Source organism: Oncorhynchus masou, unplaced genomic scaffold (assembly GCF_036934945.1).
Source record: "Oncorhynchus masou masou isolate Uvic2021 unplaced genomic scaffold, UVic_Omas_1.1 unplaced_scaffold_942, whole genome shotgun sequence".
In the NCBI taxonomy this organism is placed as follows: Eukaryota; Metazoa; Chordata; class Actinopteri; order Salmoniformes; family Salmonidae; genus Oncorhynchus; species Oncorhynchus masou.
This window is the reverse complement of record NW_027015912.1, coordinates 157,004-175,455: the sequence shown is the minus strand read 5'-3', so window position 1 is coordinate 175,455 and position 18,452 is coordinate 157,004. Positions and strand designations below refer to the sequence as shown.

General features: G+C 42.8%; 1 protein-coding gene across 4 annotated transcripts; it reads left to right on the top strand.

The window, feature by feature from the left end:
• The first annotated feature begins 350 nt into the window (after positions 1–350).
• cpsf6 (cleavage and polyadenylation specific factor 6) lies at positions 351–17,976 on the top strand. Of its 4 annotated transcripts, none has more exons than XM_064964268.1 (11): positions 352–460; positions 2,157–2,369; positions 2,627–2,730; positions 2,977–3,122; positions 3,489–3,668; positions 6,942–7,055; positions 9,052–9,562; positions 10,718–10,833; positions 11,038–11,191; positions 12,033–12,221; positions 17,426–17,976. In XM_064964268.1, the coding sequence occupies exons 1-10, from the start codon at positions 401–403 to the stop codon at positions 12,214–12,216; spliced, it is 1,782 nt and encodes a 593-aa protein (XP_064820340.1). In that variant the 5' UTR covers positions 352–400; the 3' UTR covers positions 12,217–12,221; positions 17,426–17,976. The 4 variants fall into 4 exon arrangements, with proteins under 4 accessions (XP_064820341.1, XP_064820340.1, XP_064820339.1 ...); XM_064964267.1 differs by having other exon boundaries at positions 2,977–3,123; positions 3,484–3,668; XM_064964266.1 differs by having other exon boundaries at positions 2,977–3,123; positions 3,484–3,668; positions 12,018–12,221.
• Positions 17,977–18,452: the final 476 nt, after the last annotated feature.

Below are 18,452 nucleotides of genomic sequence, written 5' to 3'. Positions count from 1 at the left end.
AAATCAAATCCACCTAATTTAGAGCGTATTGTGCAGATTGTGCGAATTCACTGCACACCCCTCTCTTCTCCTCAAATCAATGCAGAATAAATTATTTTAAATACTATTTTTTATACAGTAATCTATTATACTCAGTGTATGAGTAATAAGAATTGATCTTCAATAAACCAGTGAATAAGATAACATTTTGACAAAATAAGCATAAACCTCATGTTTATACATAATGTACACAGTTACATGTACCCCAAAACAAAACACCACTGTCAATTCAAACAGTTTGGCAATGTTTTTAATAGAAAATGTGATAACTAGGATTATTGGCCCCAGATGTGACGTTTTCTGCTTTCCTGTTTGCATTTTGTCTTGTTCAGGTCGATCGGTGGAGGAGGTGGTCTGGAAAATGGCTGACGGAGTTGATCACATCGACATCTACGCCGATGTTGAAGAGGATTTCAACCAGGTATGCAAACCGTTACATTTGTTTAAATCCTGCACGGTTATATACATATTTTTGGTTTGCCCTATGATTTTGATTTGCTAAAATGCTTTTTGAAAGTTAAACCGAGTTATCTGGCGTCCGATGAGACCTGCAAAGCGTTGCCTGTGTTCGTCGCAGTGTTTTCGAATTGCAACTACGCAATGACTTGTCAAATATTTATTTTTTTAAATAGTAACGTGGATGTTGTGTCCCTCCTTAGTTTTATGTTTGTTGGCTAATGTATAGATTTTGAAAGGTAAATATGTTTCACTTTGCAAGCCAACGTGGTCGTTCCATTGTTAACGACAGTGTTGTACCGGAGGCGAAGTGGCGGGGAAGGCCTCCGCAACACAAAAACACCGTGGCCTGGTTTGTCGTCGTGCGCTAACATTATATTGGTATTCAACTACCTAGTTACACTTTACCGTGTAACTGTTTGGCTAATAGTATAAAACAGTAGGGACTGTGCTAATAACGAGTTTAATTATATTTAAAAAAAAATGAAAGTGTAGTTTCCCTCCGGTCGGCGATTGTTTAAAAGGTTGTTGCGCTCTCGGCGTCACTCCCCCTGCTTGCTGGCTAGGCTGAAGTTAGCTGTTATGTTGATGTTAATCTTTTAATTTTTCTCAAAGCAAAAAAACGTTTTCAAGATACCATGTTGCACAAACATGAATGGTTTTGTTATTTTTTTTATCAACTGCCTTTCTAAATCTGATATTTTTGTTTATTTACTGCATTTTTAATGCCAAATGGAAATGCTATTCAAATCATACTGTATTTGTCACTTGCGCCGAATACAACAATTGTAGACTCGTGAAATGCTTACGTACAAGCCCATAACCCAGCAGTGCAGTTCAAGAATATTTAAGATGGAAACGCTATTCGTTTTGAGATGAGTTTGATTCTCATTGATTAATCACATAGGACTGATTTGTTCATTTACGTGGAGGATATTTGACACAGTTTTCACACAAAAAATGCAGATATCTCTATGGTTTTGCATATCAGCTTTCTGCAAAGATTGCCAACTGCACTCTGATGCAGTGTGTGTAGACTGAAATGTTGTGTATGCTGAGGGTGGGACATACTTTTTCAATGTGCAGCTGCACTTTAAAGGGATATTTCCAAAAACGTTAAAAGTCATAATCTCCAGAGCAGTAGTCCATTTGTACCGAACAAATCTGCATATTGCAAACACTCATTTGGATGTTTTACTTATTCAAATTATGTTTTGTTGACTCAAAGCAAAGTACCCGCAAGTGTTTGTTAGGAACTCATTAGCACGGGGACTGTCCAAAATATTATACTGTTGGACTGAAAATACAACCAGCTCTAGGCAACAAACTGTTACTGTTGCAATGTTGGCTAGATAATATGGCTCACATTGTTTCCCTATTCAGATGTGCAATAATGTCTGCATCTTTTGTATTTCATGTCCTGAATGTCACACATCGTTTTAACTGCAAAACAGCTAAGACTTCATTCTGCTCTCTGACCGTCACACGTGTCAAAGCATGTTGTCCGGGCTCGTTCCAGATCGTCTTTGTCGATATCATCTGTAGGACCCAACATTGACACGAAGAAACAATCTCAAGAGTTTTAAAGACATTCTGGAGCACAACTATTGATTGACTGACTGTGATGTAAGGCTGACCTATTGTGTTCTATTTCCCCACAGGAATCAGACTACCCTGCCCATGACCAGATAGACTTGTATGACGATGTTATCTCTCCTTCGGCCAATAATAACGGAGACGCACCTGAGGACCGGGACTACCTGGACAACCTACCCCCACCTGCTGGCTCCGAGGGGAACAAGAGCACCCCGCCCAACGTGGTTTACACGTACACTGGCAAGCGGATCGCCCTGTACATAGGCAATCTCACATGGGTAGGTCATGGGTTTGGATTAGAGCGTCTGCTGAATAACAAAGTTGAATATAAACGGGCCAGTTACTCAGATCCAGATTAAGCTTATTTCTGGAGATAAAACGCGTGCTCAGTGGGTCTTTGAGGATCTCCATTGGAAGTGTTTTTTTTTAGTCCAGAGATGGGCTTAGTCGGGGTCAGGGAAACTAGCCCTTAATGTGCATCAATTATGTAATGGGTCTTGGATGTAAAAACTAAAAAAATGCCTCCCCTTTCCAGTGGACAACAGACGAAGATTTGACAGACGCCATTGGATCGATAGGCATTAAGGATCTGCTGGAGATCAAGTTCTTTGAGAACAGAGCCAACGGCCAGAGTAAAGGGTGAGCTTTCTCCTTGCCTTCCATGATCCCTCATATTACACACTGACACTCTCAACAGACAGTGTTTTTTGTTTTTTGTGGTTGACTATCCTAATACCTTTGAACTACACACAGGTAGTTGTACTCTGATCTTCATTTATTCAATTATTTTAAAGAGAAAAACAGAAAAGAAATACCCAAATAAAAGCCAGAAGGAAAGAAAGAGGTGGTGACTGGGTCCCGTTATGCCCTGGTGTGTCCCATTAGGTTTGCCCTGGTGTGTGTGGGCTCAGACACGTCCTCTAGGAAGCTACTGGACCTGCTGGCTAAACGGGAGCTCCACGGACAGAACCCCATTGTTACCCCCTGCAACAAACAGTCCCTCAGCCAGTTCGAGATGCAGTCTCGGAAAAGTAGGTGAACCTGCGTGCCTCCACACGGGCATGGGCAATTAGAGTTATAGAATAATAATTATAAATGGGTTATCTGGTTTTTCTGCGCGGTTTAATGACAAGGTAGGTCTGATAACCTGGGATGACCCAAATACACTGAAGCAGACCCAAGTATTTGGGGCTTGAGTCTGCCTCCTCTGTCAATGCAGAAATTCTATACAAATATTTTATACATTTGATTAATAACTACATTTATTTGAATAAATACATTGATTTAGTGAAGTAATTAGAGTTTTTTTAGCATCCAGAACTACCTAATTGAGTGAGCACAATGTGAGTTGGGGATTTGAATGTTCTCTCTGCCCTCTTCTTTCCCTTTATGCCCAGGTACATCGGGTGGGCAGATGTCCGGAGATGGGAAGGCGGGACCCCCCACCATGGGCCCCCGTGGTGGCTTCCCCATGGGCATGGGTAGGGGCCGAGGCCGCTTCCCCGGGCCTCCTGGCCCTGGAGGAGACCGCTTCCCTGGGCCCATCGGCCCCGGAGGGCCCCCGCCACACTTCCCAGGTGAGTACTCTTCCCACTCCAGCAGTCGGGTCGGTCCGTTCACACGGCTCTCGGCTAAAACCAGGGTGTCTGCTGGTTCTTTAAAAGTATGTCTTAAAATTGATTTTGTAAGTCTTAAAGTATCTTAAATTCAGTTTTCAAAGGTCTTAAAAAAATGTGACGGGGATGACTACATTGTGCTACTGCTTAATGTTACATTGTGCTACTGCTTAATGTTACATTGTGCTACTGCCTAATGTTATATTGTGCTACTGCCTAATGTTATATTGTGCTACTGCCTAATGTTATATTGTGCTACTGCCTAATGTTATATTGTGCTACTGCCTAATGTTATATTGTGCTACTGCCTAATGTTATATTGTGCTACTGCCTAATGTTATATTGTGCTACTGCTTAATGTTATATTGTGCTACTGCTTAATGTTATATTGTGCTACTGCTTAATGTTATATTGTGCTACTGCTTAATGTTACATTGTGCTACTGCTTAATGTTACATTGTGCTACTGCTTAATTGCTGACACGCGGCACGTCAAATAATACTGGAGGCCACTTTCCAGACGTTGGAGAGAGCTATCCAACCACATGTTTTTAAATGGACTTATTGTTAACCCATAAGCCAAAGCCCTGTTTAAGCTGTGGGCTGGGGTTCAACGAGGCTATATGGAATTGTTTTAAGGAGGTCATACCAAGGATAATTTGACTCTACTGAACAAAAATAAGAATTTCAGTTTTATACCGAGTTACAGTTCATATAAGGAAATCGGTCAATTGAAGTATATAAATTAGGCCGTAGTCTATGGATTTCACATGATTGGGTATCCGTTGGTTAACAGATACCTAAACAAAATGCGCCTCGGGATCTTGCCATGTTATCTCTGCATTCAAATTGCCATCGATTTTAAAATGCTATTGTGTTTGTTGTGCATAGCTTATGCCTGCCCATACCATAACCCACCGCCAACATGGGGCAATCTGTTCCAACACATGTTTTTAAATGGACTTACCTCACAAAGCCAAACATGTGTTCTGTGGTTGTGAGGCTATATGGAATTGTTTGCCAAATTCTCTAAAATGATTTGTTGAAGGTGGCTTAAAAATATTACCTTTCAATTTTATACCGGCTCAGTGGACATTAATGCAGTCAGCATGCCAATTGTGCACTTCCTCAACTTGAGACATCTGTGGCATTGTGTTTTAATGGCCTTTTTATTGTCACCCGGGCACAAGGTGCACCTGTGTTATGATCATGCTGTTTAATCAGTTTCTTGATATGCCACACCTGTCCAGTGGATGGATTATCTTGGAAAACAAGAAATGCTCACTAACAGGGATGGAAACAAATTTGGAAAACATTTGAGAGAAATGTTACCTTTAATATTTATTTTTGTTTATTCAACATGGGACCTACAATTTACCTGTTGTGTTTTATATTTTAGTTCAGTGTATTTGCTTTTGAATTTTAAGACCCCTTGAAGTATCAAGATATTTAGCAGCATTTTTATTGGATTAACATTTTTTTTGTTGGCCTTACTGCTATTAGTTTAATGCAAACACATTGAATAGGATTCACTACATGAACAATAGATAGTAGCAGACCCCCGAACTCTAAAGGAAGTTTGTTCTAACTTGTCTGTCCTATAACATTTAACTCCTTATTGTTTGAACTAAACAGTCTAATCCCAGTCTAAACTGGGGGGGATCTACTTAACTATATGAAGTTGTTTTAAGAAGGTATTACCAAGGATTAATTTAGCTATTTTATGATATATTTTTTGATCTAAAATGTTTTGAACATTAGGCCGTACTCCTATTAGCCCATACAGATGCAATGATTTAAAAATAGGACCGCCTCAGGTTATTGTGAGTGTAACAATTTATTTCTCAACTGTCAATATAGATGAAATAACACCACTTCACAGAGTATGTTATTGAGATGATGTCACAGCGGAATGGACCGGAGTGGGCCAATAACACCACTTTACAGAGTATGCCATTTGAGATGATGTCACAGCGGAGTGGGCCAATAACACCACTTTACAGAGTGTCATTGAGATGATGTCACAGCGGAGTGGGCCAATAACACCACTTTACAGAGTATGTCATTGAGATGATGTCACAGCGGAGTGGGCCAATAACACCACTTTACAGAGTATGTCATTGAGATGATGTCACAGCGGAATGGACCGGAGTGGGCCATTCACGGTGGATACAAGTAGCTTATATAGGTCTACCAATGGAGTGTTTTTGTAGGACGTTACATTTACTGTTAAATCAATTGCATGGCTTTCTAACAGCAATATCAACTTTAGAGTTGGCGATCTAGCTAATGTGTTTAGAGTTCCTACTAACTCAGGTGGTGAATAGCCTAAGCCCCCTAGGCCAATGGGTACAAAAAACATTCAGGTTAATTCAACTCTAAAGATCCAAATATATATATCTGATTTATTCTGGGTCCTATTTTGACATGTTGCACATGGTTGTATTTTCATCATGTGTTCCCTGATTAAATGGCTAACTTATTCTGTGTTTATCTTGACACTGGAATAACAGCCAGTCCCAAAAGACTACTTTTACCATCATGGGCTCATTTCTGAAGGGGAATATTAGCAGCTGTGGCAGACCTCAAAATAACTATTAAATTGCGTTCAAAGTGGAGTTAAAAAAAGGTTGTTAGTCTTCAATTCAACTAAATGGAACCTGCAGATACCCTGAAAAACAGTACTGAAAGGAAGCCTGTTTTAATTGGTTAAATTTAAACCGGGCCCTGATTACAACCAATGAAATGGCTTCCTTTCTGGTGTACTGTTTCTGCTGTAAGCAGTGTGAATGGATCTTCCACTGACAAACAGGCCAGTGCTGTTGGTGTTATGCACTGCATGGACTGAACTGAAGATGGCTCCTCCTGTCTGGGTATTATCTTGTCTTCCATGTGACCACATGTGGACAGGATTGGAAAGCACCGAACTACCATCTCTACACATTTAGTCTGTTTCATTACATTCTGACTCCTGTTCTCTGTCCCCTTGCTTTCAGAAGTTGAGTGAAGTACCTGGATTTTGTTGGGGGTGGGGGTGGTATTATTCAACATTTTGTTTTATCCAGTTTGCCCCGTCTTTGCCCCCCTCAGATAATAATTATAATAATAATTTAAAAAACACAATTAATTTTCTGTTTTGGCAACTTCTTCCTGTGTTGCTAGCTGCGCTTCTGCCATTGGCCGGATGGCCAGTGTGGTCACAGCCTGGTTGTGATTGTGTTTTTCCTCCCACTAGGGTCGGGGATGAGGCCACCTGAACTCATTAACCATAGACACCAAGAAGGCCACCTGATGGATATGAATTTCAATTGCTTCCCGCCGGGACGTGATGGGAATTGGCGACCCAGAGGTGAAATGCCTCGACTCCTGTTGACAACAGTTCTAGGCTTGGCAAATCTTCCCCAAATCTTCCCAAAAATCCCAGATTTTCCAGAAATCCCAGTTGGAGGATTTATGTAATTCTCAGGGAATTTGCTACAATGGAATCCTCCAACCTGGAATTTATGGGAGTTTTGGTAATGTTTTGGATTTTTGCAACCCTTCACAGTGCTAATGTATTACATAAGAATGAATCCCCCCCCCCCCCCTCTACCCCTTGTTTACATGTTCTTTTTTATTAAGGCCTATTAAGGTCTGTCTATGGAGTCCTGGGCTGACTGACTGACCAAGCTTCTTCTCCCCCCCACACTTTAAGTCCTGGGTTATTGATCATTCTGTCTTAACTGTCAATCTTTATATGCTCTGTTGCTTGTTCTGTTTCTATTGGCTGTCCAGCACTCTTGGAAGCTAGACAACACAATGAGTATAGAAGGGGTGTCTTGGATGGCTGACCTCTTACCATCCAGACCAGTCAGTCCTGCCTGCTCCATACCAAGATGGTCTTTCCAGCCATCCAGGCCTGTCGGTCCTGATACTCGGCCAACTGGTTCTTGGTTTTCGTTGCTAATAGCTTGCAAAATCTATAATCTCGCGCAATCTTGAATTTTAATTCACAGGACGCCTAGAGTGGGTTGCACCAACATGGTTTAAATTAATCTCGGATTAGAGCTAATCTAGGTTTATAATTCATCTCGGATTAGAGCTAATCTAGGTTTATAATTAATCTCGGATTAGAGCAAAACTAGGTTTATAATTAATCTCAGATTAGAGCTAATCTAGGTTTATAATTCATCTCGGACGATGCGGGGTCTATTTCAGACCAGGGGGCGGGGTCTATTTCAGACCAGGGGGCGGGGTCTATTTCAGACCAGGGGGCGGGGTCTATTTCAGACCAGGGGGCGGGGTCTATTTCAGACCAGGGGGCGGGGTCTGTTTCAGACCAGGGGGCGGGGTCTCCGATCAACCAGAAGATATGCGAGACGATTCCCCAGCAGTTTGCCCCTCTCCACAACTCCTATTATGACGATGGACAACTCCACCCACCAATATTTAGGAAGCATAAATAACTGGTGAATAATATCAATACCTATAATGCATGTTAAAATAAACATTAATGCTACTTCACTGCAATGTTACTGTTATCAGGCCCGTTACAGCAGGTTCCAGAACATCATCATTCGTACCAAGGCGGTGCATATCACAAGCCCCAATTCAATTGTTGTACAAATTGGGAAGGTACATAGCCTATTGATAATGAGTTAATTATTATAAAATTCAACAACTAATTATTCTCTGAGGAACTCAGTGAACATAGATTAGAGGAAGGATTTAATTTAACTAGGATTAATTTAACTAGGATTAAATTTAAAACTAGGATGAAATTTAATTAGGATTTAATTTAACTAGGATTTAATTTAAAACTAGGTTTAAAATGTGGTGCAACAAGATGATTTAACCCAGTTTAAGAGTTGATGCAGCCCGCCCCTTGTGTCAAACAGAGATGTGAATGTGGTCCTTCACGATGTACAACGTCAGTATTCACGGCTTTTGTTTGAGTCCTTCGCTGTGTTGCCTTCTCAGCTTTAAATTTCATCCCACTAAGTCAAGGTGGCCTCCAAGGCAGTGACTTAAACATTCAGGACATTCAACATTCACGCATTTTCCATATCTTCTCACCAACACGTCATGCAACTTAAAATGTCACAATCCCTATCCAGAAGTCATCAAACCCAAGCGAAGACATTTTCTGCAGTACTTGAGTTCCCTGTTCGTGGTCTCTGGATTCCAAGAACTGCTCGGTGTGCCGTCTACTGACGCTGGGAACGTCTCGGCGCCGTCTACTGACGCTGGGAACGTCTCGGCGCCGTCTACTGACGCTGGGTCACCACAATGCTTTAATTTGCTTTCAAACAGTTGGCAGTGAATCCAAACTCAAGAAGGTTCTGTTTTGTGTTTCTGTGTTCCAGGTGGTATGCAGGGCCCACCTCGACCCCCTCCTGGCCCACTAGGTCCCCCTGGACCCCTAGGCCCCCCTCCCCCAGGACAGGGCCTCCCCCCTCCCATGCAAGGCCCCCCCAACCGTGGCGACCGCCCCCCACCCCCGGTCATGTTCCCCGGCCAGTTCGGCCAGCCCCCCATGGGTCCTCTCCCCCCTGGCCCTCCCCCACACGGCTTCGGCCCTCCTCCTGGCCCCCCACCCCCCCAACAGGGCCCTCCACCACCGGGTCATTTCCCTCCTCGCCCCCCCGGGCCCCTTGGACCACCTCTGGCCCTCGCTCCCCCACCACACATGACCGGGCCCCGACCTGGAGGCCCCCCACCGGCTCCCCATGTCAACCCAGCGTTCTTCCCTCCTCCTGGGGGTCCTAACAACATGGGGGGCCCTCCTGGAGGAGACGGCAGGGGCCCCAACGGGCCCAACGACCCCTATGGACGGCCACCTCCGTATGACCGGGGAGACTTTGGCCCCGCCGGCAGGTAATAAAACCCAACAGGATCATGACGTCACGTACTGCCAGTTCTACAGAAAGTCAGTTTCCCCTCTTCTTCTTTGGTTCTGTTCCAACCTCCTTTACTCTACTCTAGATGATGGTTCGTGTTGGAAGAAAACTGATCTAATTGAATGACAAATACTGCCAGTTTTAGTCTTGAGTTTATTTCAGTATGTAGAACAGCTGTGGTAGAAGCAACACCAGGACATCATCCAAAACCTTGTTTTCTAGCACTGTCAGGGTCCCTTAGCAACTGTCCGCCATCGTTTTATGTTTGTGTGTGGGCGTCTTTTAAAGCGGGGGGGTCTTCTTTTTACTTTAGTATTTTGACTACGAAGCGTGGTTTCTTTAGTGACCGTCCTGAATCTCCCTTCCTCCATCCATCCACCCTTCCCTCCCTCCCTCCCTCCTCTGGCTGCCTACAGTAACCAGCGTCCCCCGCTAATCTGTGAGTTTGACCTCAGGGCCCCCTGCCCCGCGGCTGCCCAGAACCCTGGATTAACGAGGGTTTGGTCGATCTGAAAAATGGCGGCCAGCACTTGCACAATGCGAGTGACCCAGGGTTAGTAGAAATACTGCCAGACCCTGCTGAACCAACATTAGGAACTAGCTTCCCCTGTAATGACCTGGTGCCTGGCTTTGTTGAATTTTGAGAGTGGATGCTTGTTGTGGTTGATGCATTGGCCGAGCTATGATTTTTGATAAGCGATAGTAAACTGTGTGGTGTGTTTTGTGTGTTTCCTTAGATTAGCTAGTTATCACTGGTGTTAATTCCCACGGGCTTGGATAACGTGGTTTGCGTCTGCTGTGTAGTTTTAGCTGTCCATTAACTGTGTTCCTTGACTCATCTGATTGTCTCACCCCTCTGTTTTTTCAATCTCTCTTGCTCTTGATCAATTTCTCGATTTTCACCCGACCTCGCAAAATTCATTGGCGGAGAACAGTCACGGGCCCTCCCCTCTGACCTTCTCCTCCAATGACTTTTGAGAAGGCGAGGAGTTAGGAAAGACCTAAAAAAAAAAATAGCTTTTCCTTCCTCTAAAACGTCCTCTTTCCTGTATCTAGTGGTTCTGAGTTTGTTGAGTTTGACGACTTGAAAAATATATTGACGCTGTCTCCTTCCTGCTTGTCTCTGTCCCAGGGAAATGGAGTCGGCGCGGACACCGCTGAGCGAGGCAGAGTTTGAGGAGATCATGAACCGGAACCGAGCCATCTCCAGTAGTGCCATCTCTAGGGCGGTGTCAGATGCTAGCGCTGGTATGGATCATGCCCTAAACACACACACACACACACACACACACACACACACCTCACAAATACTACAACACACTCTACCGTGGGGCTGAATACACACACATTTTTATCTATGTGCTGCTTGTAGATTGTATTGCGTACTTTCACAAGTGCCCCTTATCTAAGTGCCTGAGCGGTGTGATGTTAATGTCTCCCTCTCTCCGTCAGCTGACTATGGCAGTGCCATAGAGACTCTGGTGACAGCCATCTCTCTGATCAAGCAGTCCAAGGTGTCTGCTGACGACCGCTGCAAGGTTCTCATCAGCTCTCTACAGGACTGTCTCCACGGCATCGAGAACAAGTCCTACGGCTCCGCCTCCAGGTAAATACAACCTCTTCCTCGTTCTCCTGTGGTTCCTGTTGGGGGGGTTACATTTCAATTCGGGGGGGGGGGGGGGGTTCGGGGGGTTACATTTCAATTCAGGGAGGGGGGGGGGGGGTCAGTTCCATTTCAATTCGGGGGGTCAGTTCCATTTCAATTCAGGGAGCGGGGGGGGCGGGGGGTCAGGGAGCAGGGGGGCGGGGTCAGTTCCATTTCAATTCGGAGGGGGGGGGTCAGTTCCATTTCAATTCAGGGAGCAGGGGGGGGGCGGGGGTCAGTTCCATTTCAATTCGGGGGGGGGGTCAGTTCCATTTCAATTCAGGGAGCAGGGGGGTCAGGGGAGCAGGGGGGGGGGGGGGTCAGGGGGTCAGTTCCATTTCAATTCAGGGAGCACACAGTAATTCAAATTCTTCTTGAGTTTTAATATGGTTTACTTTCTGAATTGACTGGAATTATAAGGGAATGAACCGATTTGACTTCAGCCCCGGTTGTTATAACAGACAACTGAGAGCAGTGACTGAAGGTGTCTGATAATTCAGGATGGTGTTCGGTACCTGCTAGTCATTGTGCTTGTATTCCTGTACTGTTCTGTTCTTATTGGCTGGGAATGGCTGTGATGTGTTTTACCAACTTTAGTTGAATGCACTTTAATGCACTTATTATAAAACAGTCTGGGTAATATTGTCTCAAATGTAATTGATTGACGGATCAAAGTGTTACTGACAGTTGTATTGGTGACGTCATTGTTTATGAAATTATTGATGGTTTTGGCCAATGGACAGACCTGCTTTGGCGGTTGGTTAAGAGTTTGATGTATGAATGTAAGTTCTGCCCCTAAAAGACGCGAGAGGTCGAGGGAGCGTGACCACAGCCGGTCCCGGGAGAAGAGCCGGCGCCACAAGTCCCGTAGCCGCGACCGCCACGAGGACTACTACCGCGAACGCAGCCGGGAGAGAGAACGGCACCGCGGGGACAGAGAACGAGAACGTGAAAGAGACCGTGAGAGGGAGTACCGACATCGTTAGCGGAGGTGTGTATTCCCATTCAAACTCCTTACCCGTAACCATGTCACCACTCTTCTCCCTCAGCTTAATGCAGGCCAGGGGCCAGGTCGCTACGGCCCAGAACAAGAGGCCCCGAGCGGGACATGACGCTCCCTGCGGAGCCCGACGGTAGGTAGAGGTGGTAGGTAAAGGCATTGTTCCATCGGTCATTATTGTAGTCTTGACCAGAACTGACTCATTGCTGCCATGTGTGTAAATATATATTATTTGTCTGAAACTTGTTGTAGGTTTGGACTGTTTTAACTTTCATACTTTGAACATTGACTGTGTCGTCAGGCTTCTACTGCATGAGTGTGTGTTGTAGGGGACATTTTATATGGAAGCCCTGCTGAGCTTGAAAATGTTTTAAATCTCTTTAAGTTGAAAAAGTACTTTATGACAAATGATCAACACCTGTGAAAGGTTGTAAAAATACACCAATTGTTTATTGAAGGGTTTTCTTTGACACCTGATGCCACAATGTGCCAAGAAATGATTAGTCTACATTTTGCAGTTGTCAAGGTTGAACTCTGTGACGGTACAACTTAAGGGGTTGTTTGTATGAGTTGTTTTGTAGGCCACCAAATGATGAACAAAACTGTAGGTGGTTCTGACTCTTGCTAACCTGAAGTAATGGTTACATGCAAATTGAAATGTCTATTCTAACTATTTTAAAACTACTCTCAGTTCTCTAATATAAGCCAAAGTGTGGTTTTGGGGGTTAAATAATGAAAGGATTTTGGTATATCGTCTGTGAACTTGACACATCTGTGCCATATTTGTATTTTTCTCACGCTGAAATTGATGGTCTTGAAGAAAAATAATTTTTGTTAATGTTTTTTGTATAATTAATGGCATTAATATCAAGCTGGTAAAATGTTTTGTCTATATTAATTTTTAGGCAAATAGTTATCTGGTCATACGCCCGGGGTGGCAGGGTAGCCTAGTGGTTAGAGCTTTGGACTAGTAACCGAAAGGTTGCAAGTTCGAATCCCTGCGCTGACAAGGTACAAATCTGTCGTTCTGCCCCTGAACAGGCAGTTAACCCACTGTTCCCAGGCCGTCATTGAAAATAAGAATGTGTTCTTAACTGACTTGCCTGGTTAAATAAAGGTAAAATAAAAAAACAGTCGACAGGAATGTGGTAACTCGGTAACGAGCCCGCTATGTCTCCTGCAGCATAGTTGGTCTTCACTCTGAAGCCCCGGTTTTTGTACAGCAGACCATTTTGAGTGTTGCTACTGCTTTCGGTGCTGTTAACATGAGATTAACACGGGTTTCACCTTTTGCACATCGGTTCTGTATGTGTCATTTTTTTATTTATTTTTTTGCGTTTTTTCCATAACATTGAAGGATTGATTTTCCAAAAAATTATGGCTCAGGTTTTTGCTCCATTTCGTGTACCTTGATGGTGACATGGGGTTATATATTATATATACATACCTCATGGCAGTGTAGGGCCCTATAAAATCCACGTTGTGGAGAATGTGGACAGAACCACAGAATCCAGACATTAAAAAGGAATGAATCAATATTCAATCATGTTAGTGGGGCGTCGCCCAGATGCGTCGGGGCTGGTGGGGCGTCGCCCAGATGCGTCGGGGCTGGTGGGGCGTCGCCTAGATGCGTCGGGGCTGGTGGGGCGTCGCCTAGATGCGTCAGGTGCGTGCGGGGCTGGTGGGGCGTCGCCCAGGTGCGTCGGGGCTGGTGGGGCGTCGCCCAGGTGCGTCGGGGCTGGTGGGGCGTCGCCCAGGTGCGTCGGGGCTGGTGGGGCGTCGCCCAGGTGCGTCGGGGCTGGTGGGGCGTCGCCCAGGTGCGTCGGGGTTGGTGGGGCGTCGCCCAGGTGCGTCGGGGCGCGTCGCCCAGGTGCGTCGGGGCGGTTTGGGGCGTCGCCTAAATGTGTCCAAGATCATCATAAAATATGAATGAAATGCATCAGTGAGTCTTATTGTTCTTTAACATTCTGGAGAGGAAACGTCAATGTCTGTCCGCGACTGTCCACCACTTTAATCCGTTAGCGACGATGCTTATAATAACGACGACAGTCTTCTGGTAGATGGAAAGGTTTTCCCCAAAAACATTCTCAGTTAAACACAGGCTTCTCTGTAGTTAATATTTACTTGGATTATTTGCATAAATTTGCATAAATCCACTGGCCATTTGTTTAGCGAACTCTGCAATCACCTGAGTGCTGCAGAAACAACACTCACCAAACAGTGACGCTCACTGGTGCACAGTTGAATTAAAGACCCAAAAATTTAATTTCTGGTCTCCTGTTTAAACACTGTTGTGCACTTAGAAAATCCAATGTTTTTATTTGATATATATATATATATATATATACACACACACATGCACACACACACACACACACACACACACACACACACACACACACACACACACACACACACACACACACGGAATTGGGCAGGGGGAAAATTTTCAATTGATCTTATAGGGCCCTAGCAATGTCTATTTGCGTGTAAATTTGAGGTCAATTTGATTACTATTCTTCCCTTAATACTGGGCTTCACAATGTGCTGATCCTGTAAACGAATAAGAAAACCATAAACTATTTTTGCCAGAGGTACAGTACTTGAAAAGATGCTGATAATATCAGTCAATGCAGGTACAGTACTTATCTGCTATTTCAATGAGGACTAAAGAATCATCACTATTGTCCACAGTTCAATGGCAGCCATTTTGTTAACGTGGATATCTTAGGTTTCTAATGGAACCTATTTGAAGTGGATCTCAAGATTTTACTGTCTGTTGTCTTGTTTTTAGGCTGTAGTTTGAAATAGACAGCCAGACAATTTTGACATGGTACCTTGGTACCAAATATCTTGTAGGAATTGAAGGTCAATGGGTGTTTCACTGAAATGGTGTAGTCCAAGAAAATAATTGTGGTATTTGTCCTATTTTTTTAAATGGGTTGATGGTCACTCAAATTTAATGTTGCCGTTTGTAAATCCCAGTAGTGATCTGAATGTATACCCCAACATCTGTGTTTCCGGGAACTGATATATATATTATTTTGTATTGGATTGGTTAGTTTGCTGAGTAGTGACTCCATGCTTGCATTAAATGGGATAACTCCTTTTGAATGTACATGTTTGATTTAAGTAACTTCTCTGCATCCCCTCCCCCCACACATTTTTAAATGGAAATAGCATTTTGTTAAATTATTCAAATAAATGCAAGACTTTTAATAATACAACTGACAAAATCAATCTAAAAAAAAAAAAAAGTAAAGTTTTGGTCATGACTTTTAAATGACAAGGAAACAAAGAGAGGTTACTTTATTAACCTGTTCTCCTATTTGTCTCTCTTCATGGTAAAGGAAATGCTTTGATCAATGCTTACTACCTGTCAATCTATGTTCACAGATCTCAGCATTTGTTTCATTTAGCGTTGGGATCATATGTGTCCACTTACAGGGAAGAAACGACTAGCTATTTTTCCAATTTGTCTATAGGTGTCTGATGTTTTGCAGGAGAAAGCAGCTCTGATTTCCTGATAACGTATTTCTATGTCTGTTTTAACTCTCTCTCTCTCTCTCTCTGGTGTGTTCATCCTTCAAACTACACGTCATGTGGTTCCTAAAACACTCATTGGTGTCCACACCATCTCAAGAAGGTTCATTTTGACCACTGTTCAACCACCTTAAACTCGTTTCAATGTCTCCTGCCAAAAAATAGACTCTGCAGGAAGTTAGTACCAAAAACTGCAACTGGTCACATTCTTTAATCCATTAGTTATAATTATAATTGTTAGTGTTTTGAGAACATGTCTTGGTGATGCTGTGGGCCCTTTGAGATGCTCAATGGATCTGAAATGATTGTGCGGAGGGTGATGGGTCATCTGTTCAATGAAATATTGGTAGTATTAACTTTTTTTTAAACGTGATATTGCCAACTATGCACCATGTAAATTCACTAATTGAGCAAAACCTGGCTTCAATTTGATTAAAAATGATATTGATAAACATTCAAACTAATAATTACTACTAGGCTATTAACTATATAGTTAAAAAAATATATATATAATGTAAATTGTCATTGACAACCAAAACGTACAGAATATTCCTTTTACCTGGTGTATGAGTTTGGAAACTGTCTGGGGGGTGATCTATGAACTGAAATATTAATGAATGGTTATGTGGTTTGCCATCCCAATGACTTGTCAGTGTAATGTTGATCCTGTGCATGCCAGGCTCTGGCTTTGTGAGTTGTTACAGACTACTGATACATGTGTGTAGGGATAAGAGTGTGTTTTACTACATTTATCCTGATGTTATAATACCATTCCTCTATGGACATCTGACCATGTTAGTCCTCTGCTTTTCCCAGTGCTCCGGGCACAGTTGTATCCCCCCAAATGTTATCTAATTGGATTTCACCTATCGGATAGGTTTAAACGCATAGCTGTAGAATGACTAGAACGAGGGTCTGCATTCAAGTCAATGAATCGTCTGTTCTATTTATTATTTCTATGTGTTTTTAAATCCTATCCAATCGGTAAAATCCGCGTTAACGTTTGGGGAGAACTATTGCCCTCGTTACCTCTCAGACTAGGGGACCGATTCCCCCAAACTGGCCGCTAACACCTTTTTGGTTTTATGGACTTGTTGAAAATCTGAGAGGATTTGATAGGTGGAAGCAAATGTGAGAATTCCACCTATCAGAGGACAAGGTAGACTTAATACCATATTGTGTCCATCTGTGAAATCCTCTAAAGATATTGAGAAGTACGTACGGTCTAGGGGTTGGGATTGAGCGTTCTGTAGATACCATCTTCTGCCCATGCACTTTCAGATTAGATTATAAAATGTTCTGTGAGCACCCTGAAACAGGTTTATCCAATCCACACAAATTGATTGTAAACCTTCTCTGAAATGAGTTGAGTACTTTAAGTGCATGACACATTTGAATACATTCTAAATTCAGATCTCAACAGTATAGCAGGGTCAGTCATTGTGGGCACTACATTGTTCTTACTCACTGTAATGTGGATTCACTCTCTTGACAAGTTGACTACCATTAGAAAGAGCAGTACCTGCATGTATTTGTTTTGCGTCCTCTGTGTGTGTGCTGTAAAATTTAGAGGGGATATGACACAAACAACAAACTGTATATTGTTGGGCTGCCCCAAACCAAACTCCACCCTTCGTTTTCACACATTTCAGCCTACGGAAGAGGACAGGGACGAGGACGCCTCTTCACAACCAGCAGGCCCTACATCAGGATCGCCTTGTCAACTAGTCCCCCCCCCCTCTGTCTGTGTCTCCATGGTTACCAGGGGACTGACTACCTGGGAATCGCTCCCAGCTGTGTAAGGCTATAAGTAGTGTTCTTTTAAAATCATTCTCGTGGTATAAAAAACCTACTCAACAGCTATTTTTATTTTACTGAAATTTTATTTGATGTGAACGAAAAAATGATTACCTACCTGTGTTGACAGGCTTCTTTCAAGCTTTGCGAAAATAACAAATGACTACATTTGCCTGCTCTATTCCAAAACGGACAGCTTTTGACTGCTATAATGTGTACATTTTGTCAGGTTAAGAGCTGATTTTTTTTTTTACAGGGAGGTTTTTTTTGTTGTTTTTTCGTCTTCATTCCTCTTGTGCCCCTCCCTACTTTTCTCGTTAGGATAATGTTTGTAAATGTCTCTGCTTTGAATATTAAAATAGATTCTGTGTTGTAATAAACTGTTTACTGGGGTTTTGACACTTGATGATGATTTAAATGTGTACATTTTTGCCTGCATACGTTATTCATGTTGAATTTTACGAAATAGTTATTTTTTAAATTTACTCTCACTTAAGTTGCAAAGTTGTGCTGTTATTGACCAAATGAAGCACAGTTGACCAAAACATTGTATTTGTCCCGATGCCCAGAATTAGTGAAATCTGCCTGAATTTAGCGTTAACTACTTATGCATTGAATGATCATGTGACAAGATATTTTAATCTTTGACTTATCAGTTTGTTCTAAAAGTTCTACGTAAAATGTAGCTACTTGTTGACAAACGTTTGTTTTTAGTCTCCATATACTTCTGTATGCCATTTTGAATTCCAAAAGTGAAAATCCATGTCTTTTGCTAAGTGATTTTAGAGGTATTCAGGACTTGATTATACTTGGGCAAAACTTTTATTTTATTTTTCTTGATTTTCATTTTTTTTTATGTTACCAGGAAGTACATTCCAAGGG